At 46.8% G+C, this 5274-nt stretch overlaps 1 protein-coding gene and 1 non-coding gene across 2 annotated transcripts in view; both read left to right on the top strand.

Annotated features, from left to right (window-relative positions):
- The window catches only part of MYOC (myocilin), a 14341-nt gene extending 11384 nt beyond the window's left edge, over positions 1 to 2957 (top strand). The window contains exon 3 of the mRNA XM_013005696.2: positions 2173 to 2957. Within this exon, the coding sequence (XP_012861150.1) occupies positions 2173 to 2957 (785 nt within the window). The remainder of the gene's footprint in view (positions 1 to 2172) is intronic.
- Positions 2958 to 3480: 523 nt separating this feature from the next.
- On the top strand, positions 3481 to 3619 carry LOC115872460. Its single transcript, XR_004047860.1, has one exon. It is a non-coding gene; the product is annotated as a small nucleolar RNA SNORA46 (small nucleolar RNA).
- The last annotated feature ends 1655 nt before the right edge of the window (positions 3620 to 5274 follow it).

The following is a 5274-nucleotide window of genomic DNA, read 5'->3' as shown; positions in this document are numbered from 1 at the left end:
CACAATCCATACACACATCAATTGTGTAAAGCGCATTTGTACATTCATTGCCCTCATCATTCTCAAAACATTTCCTCTCCACTTAAGCCCCTGGCAGCCTTATGTTTTCCAATGCTGAATTGTGAACCACATTATATGCTGCCGTCCTCTTAACCTCTAATTCCATTAAAAACCAAAAACATAATCGAAATTGCAATGAGAGCAATAAAATTACAACAGTGTGATTTTACAAAGTATTTTCTTGCATTTTTTTGGTGGGAGTAACAAAGTTGGCTACTAGAGCCATGTTCAGTAAGTCACCGCCTTGAAGCTCCCATAAAATCTAGCAGGCCTTGGAAATGCTATGCAGGCTCTCTCTGAGTCGGAATCCATTTGATGGCTTTGGATTTTGTTTTCATATTTTTCTTTCAATTTTTCAATGAAGACCCCAGACGCGATTTCTTTTGATAGGCAGGTACCATCAGCTTTCTTTACCACATTTGCTTATGCACCCATTTTGTCTTCAGTGATCATGTCGGGGAGGTGAGCATCACAGAATGCCAGATTATTAGAACAAAGGATTCTTGTGTTGAGGGAGTACTTGAGTCGAGGCCCAATGTCCATCTGCAAACCTAATTCTTAACATATAGATATGAGTACATAGTTCTACTCCCCTCTTGTTATATATAAATATATTTACATATGTACATGACTATATTTAGACCTCTATAAATGTCCTTTGCCTCCTGGTTCTTTCCTCCATTTCCCTTTACTTTCCTCTTGTCCCACCATCATGTTCGACCTTCATTCAGGTTTAGTAATTCCTCGCTGCTACATTGCCCTTGATTAATCCCCACTAGGCATCCTACGCCCTTCTCTCCATTGATTTTAGTTCACTTGTAGTTCCCTTGTCCCTGGGTTGGTCCCCACTCCCCCTTCCTTTCTCCCACATCCCCCCAGAACCATTGGTCCCATTCTTTTCATCACCAAATTGTTTATCCCACCTATCTTATCTAGATAGACAAGCAAATACATTAATAAGTGCAAAAACCAGGCAAAGCCAAACAAAGCAACAAAGGAAGTCAAAACCAACAAAACAATAACAACAACAAAAAGAAAGCCACTGACAAAAATGGAAAAGCCTATAAATAGTTCAAGGTCTGTTTATTGGCCTTTACAAGTATTTTCCAGTGATGGGGTGCTACACTCTGTGGCCAAAGTCTATTTTTGGTATTCCTCGGGGATTTCATCACTCCCTACCCCCTTTTAACTTGTCATTCTGGGCATGGCAAACTGTAAGAAGGTCTGATGTAAAATGGCCCATGCCCATCCCTTCAGCTCACTAGGCCATCAAATCTTTATGCTTTATTCTCCATTTTTCATGACTTCAATTCTTCCCTGACTCATAATGTGTACATTCCACATTCTCATTACTAATGGATTGTTTACAGCATTTCCTTCTAATTCTGAGCCATGCCACATCAGCAAATAAAGGCCCCCAAAGCTTTGTTCCACCCTCACCATTAATGCCAACTCTTTTGAGGAGGTATCTTTTCCATCTATATTTTTAATGCTTTCTGATCTGAGTGGCTCAATCTTCCAACACCATATCAGATGGTGTTCCACTGATAGCCATGAGGTTTCCACGGGTCAGTTTTCTTCAGAAGAATCATGCCAGGTCTTTCTTCATAGAGCCCTGGGCTCCCACATGGAGGGTGAGGTATCTACCACTGAACCACTAGGGCCTGCTATTGAACACTATGAAGGGGCTTAAAAAAAGTCCATGGGGGAAATTCCATGATCTTTTCATTCTGTTTTTTCCATGAACTTTTTGAAACTCCTCCTATAATCACAAGTAATACATATAACAGCCAGAGGACCATAAATGTTATTCTTAGCTCCCTCCCTTCACAAATGAGAAAAGCCAGGCTTAGAGAGCCAAGTACATTTTGAAAGTCATTCCACCTTTGATGGCAAAGATTGATTTAAACCTACAAGGGGGTCTTAATTTCTCCTGGTTCTGCCATGCATTCGTAATATCACACTCTGTAGTTTGGAAGACTGTGGACACACACACACATATCCATATACACACATATCCATATACATACACATATATACACACACATACCTATATACACACACATATATGTACTATAGATATAAATTGTTTCCCCTCCCCCACTTCACCAGGATGCGGAGAGCTGGTTTGGATAGGAGAGCCTGTCACCGTGAGAACAGCTGAAGCGATCAATGGCAAGTATGGCGTGTGGATGCGAGACCCCAAGCCCCCCTACCCTTACACGCAGGAGACGACATGGAGAGTCGACACGGTGGGCACCGACATCCGCCAGGTTTTGGAGTACGACCGCATCAGCCAGTTCGTGCGGGGCCACCCTTCCAAGGTGCACGTGCTGCCCACGCCCCTGGAGAGCACGGGCGCGGCGGTGCTGGCGGGCAGCCTCTACTTCCAGGGGGCCGGCTCCCGGGCCGTGATCAGGTACGAGCTGAACACCGAGACCGTGCGGGCCCAGAAGGAGCTCCCTGGAGCCGGCTACCACGGGCAGTTCCCATACTCCTGGGGCGGCTACACAGACATTGACCTGGCGGTGGATGAGTCGGGTCTCTGGGCCATCTACAGCACCGAGGCTGCCAAAGGCGCCATTGTCCTTTCCAAGCTGAACCCCGAGAGCCTGGAACTGCAGCAGAGCTGGGAGACGAACATCCGCAAGCAGTCGGTGGCCAACGCCTTCGTCATCTGCGGCACCTTGTACACCGTCAGCAGCTACTCGTCAGCTGACGCCACGGTCAACTTTGCCTATGACACGGGCTCGGGCGGCAGCAAGGCCCTGCGCATCCCGTTCAAGAACCAGTACCAGTACAGCAGCATGGTCGACTACAACCCCCTGGAGAGGAAGCTCTTTGCCTGGGACAACTTCAACATGGTCACCTATGACGTCAGGCTCGCCGCTCTGTGAAGAGCCCCCAGGATGCAGCGGGAAAGGCCCACGGAGATGATGTTCAGAGTTTGGGGGAGAAGCAGGCCATCCGACCCCCATCCTGCTGTTCTCGGCTTCCGAAGATTTCCTTAACCTGTAAGAGGGTGCGCGGTTGCCGTGCGGGACTGCGTTTTCACAATCGCCATCTGGGCCGATGACCGTTTCCGATCATACTAGCTATTCTTTTCTTCCCCCAGCTTTTAAGGAGATGTTGAACTGACACGATTTAAGTCTGCTAGTGATTTGAGGCAAATGCTACATCATATCTAGTTGTTTCTTCATGAAAACCACAGAGCTTTTTACTAAGTGGCCCTCACTGGCTGAAGAAGGTTATGTTTGGAAAAGAGTTTGGGAAAGGCAGGCTGCCCTGCGCAGAATCCAGGGCTTCCCCGGGAGCGTCGCACTTGTGGTATGGAAGCACAGACAGAAAGACACAATAAAAAGCAACATTTCCTTTGGAAGAGAAACCACTCTTGTGGTCCATTAAACATCCAAGTACTTCAGCGCTATATTTAAACCAATGGATGGACCTTTTCCCCATTCTAGGTTATGCTGTAGTGCTAAAGAATTTCCCTGGCTCTTCTTCCCCACACACAGCTGACTGCCATTTGGCTGTTGCTTTGTGGAGTGAAGGAACACAGATTAAAAAAAAAACACAACAAAAACATCCAAGTACTTAAGATGAGTTTATTATACTTGGCTTCTAATGCTCCGGGGAGGGTCCAGTTGAGTATTATATAATACATGGCTATGAAATAAAATTATCTTATAAAAATCTATCTTTGAACTCAGTAGATTCTTTACACAAAAGAGGAATGTGCATTTGAACCATTGGAGAATTCCTTTGGCTTGGGAAATGTGATTGTAAAGGCTAGCTGTGTGTGTGTGTGTGTGTGTGTGTGTGTGTGTGTGTGTGTGTGTCTGAGAGGCTGGACCTGGTTTTTGAGGTACTGCCCAGGATAGGACATCAAGCAAAGCCTTGGAATCTAAACCTTCACACTCCTATCCCCTGGGATCCCTTGACCCTTCCAGAATGTCCGTTTCATCTTCACCCGACTCCCCCTCTCTCCACACAAGCTTCACTTCCATGCTCACTTGCGGCCATAAGTGTAAATCCCACCACCACAAGGGATCAATCTGTACAGCATTCTTTTCTTGATGTTAGAAACCTTCCACCTTGTCAGTTCAGCTGAGACTCCGAGCCCTCGGTGTATTGTCGGTGGATTCTGCTCAGAGCGACAGCTGTGCCAGGGAAGGCTGAGGGTCAGGGGCTGGCAGGCATGCTGGCACAGTGGAAGAAGGCGTCAGAGTCCGTTTCTTGTCACTAGTGCAGAAGCCAGCATCTTCTGCTGCCTAACAGGTCTCCATCGTCACTTTGAAGCCGGGCATCCTCCGTGCTTGGATGATCAGACACGCCAGGCTTGCAGCTTTGTCCTAGCTTATTCCAGGATCTTGAGGAACTTCTCGGGAGCCTGCTGACACCATAGGAAACAGCCCACTCTTCCTAGACCAGCGGTTCTCAACCTGTGGGTCACGACCCCTTTAGGGGTTGAAGGACCCTTTCACAGGGGTTGCCCAATTCATAACAGTAGCAAAATGAGTGATGAAGTAGCAACGAAAATAATTTTATGGTTGGGGGGCCACCACAACATGAGGAACTGTATAAAGGGTCGCGGCATTAGGAAGGTTGAGAACCACTGGCCTAGACCCCTCTCAGAGCGCCTTTCTTTCTGCTGGTGCTGCCCCTGCTGATGTGGGGCCAATCCTCTCCGCTTTGCCACCATCAGGAGCTTTCCCTGGAAGCAAGCACAACCCCCTCTCGTGCCTCCATCTCCCTGGCCCTGGCAGGCCTGTTAGGGATTCTCCAGCAGCTAAGCTCCCTGTTTCTCTCAGACGTCTCCTTGGCTGTCCAGATTCAGTTCAGCTCTCAGGGAGGGAGAGTCTGGGCACTTTGCTGTGTAATTTATTCCTTTAGTTTTTATTGTGAAACAACTTAAACATTCACCAAAGTAGAATAAAATGAGCCACAAAGTACTATCAATTCACAGTTATTAGTATCAGTCAATCTTGTTTTATAAACCTCGCCCTCGTTCCTTTCCCCCAACTACCCATTAGCTTAAACACAATTTCAGACAACAGATATTAATGCAAGCTCATTAAATGGGACCAGGCCCAATGGCAGAGCTCTTGAAAGTCAGAGCCCCAAGAAGATGGACAACAGAAAAGTGGGTGAAGGGAGACAGCAGTCAGTGTAAGACATGAAAAAAAAAGATAAATTATCAAGTGTTCATGAGGG

Source organism: Echinops telfairi, unplaced genomic scaffold (assembly GCF_000313985.2).
Source record: "Echinops telfairi isolate 266 unplaced genomic scaffold, ASM31398v2 ScPeMD7_7424;HRSCAF=8462, whole genome shotgun sequence".
NCBI classification, from domain to species: domain Eukaryota; kingdom Metazoa; phylum Chordata; class Mammalia; order Afrosoricida; family Tenrecidae; genus Echinops; species Echinops telfairi.
Note: the sequence above shows the minus strand (reverse complement) of the source record. Positions and strands in the feature narration are given on the sequence as shown.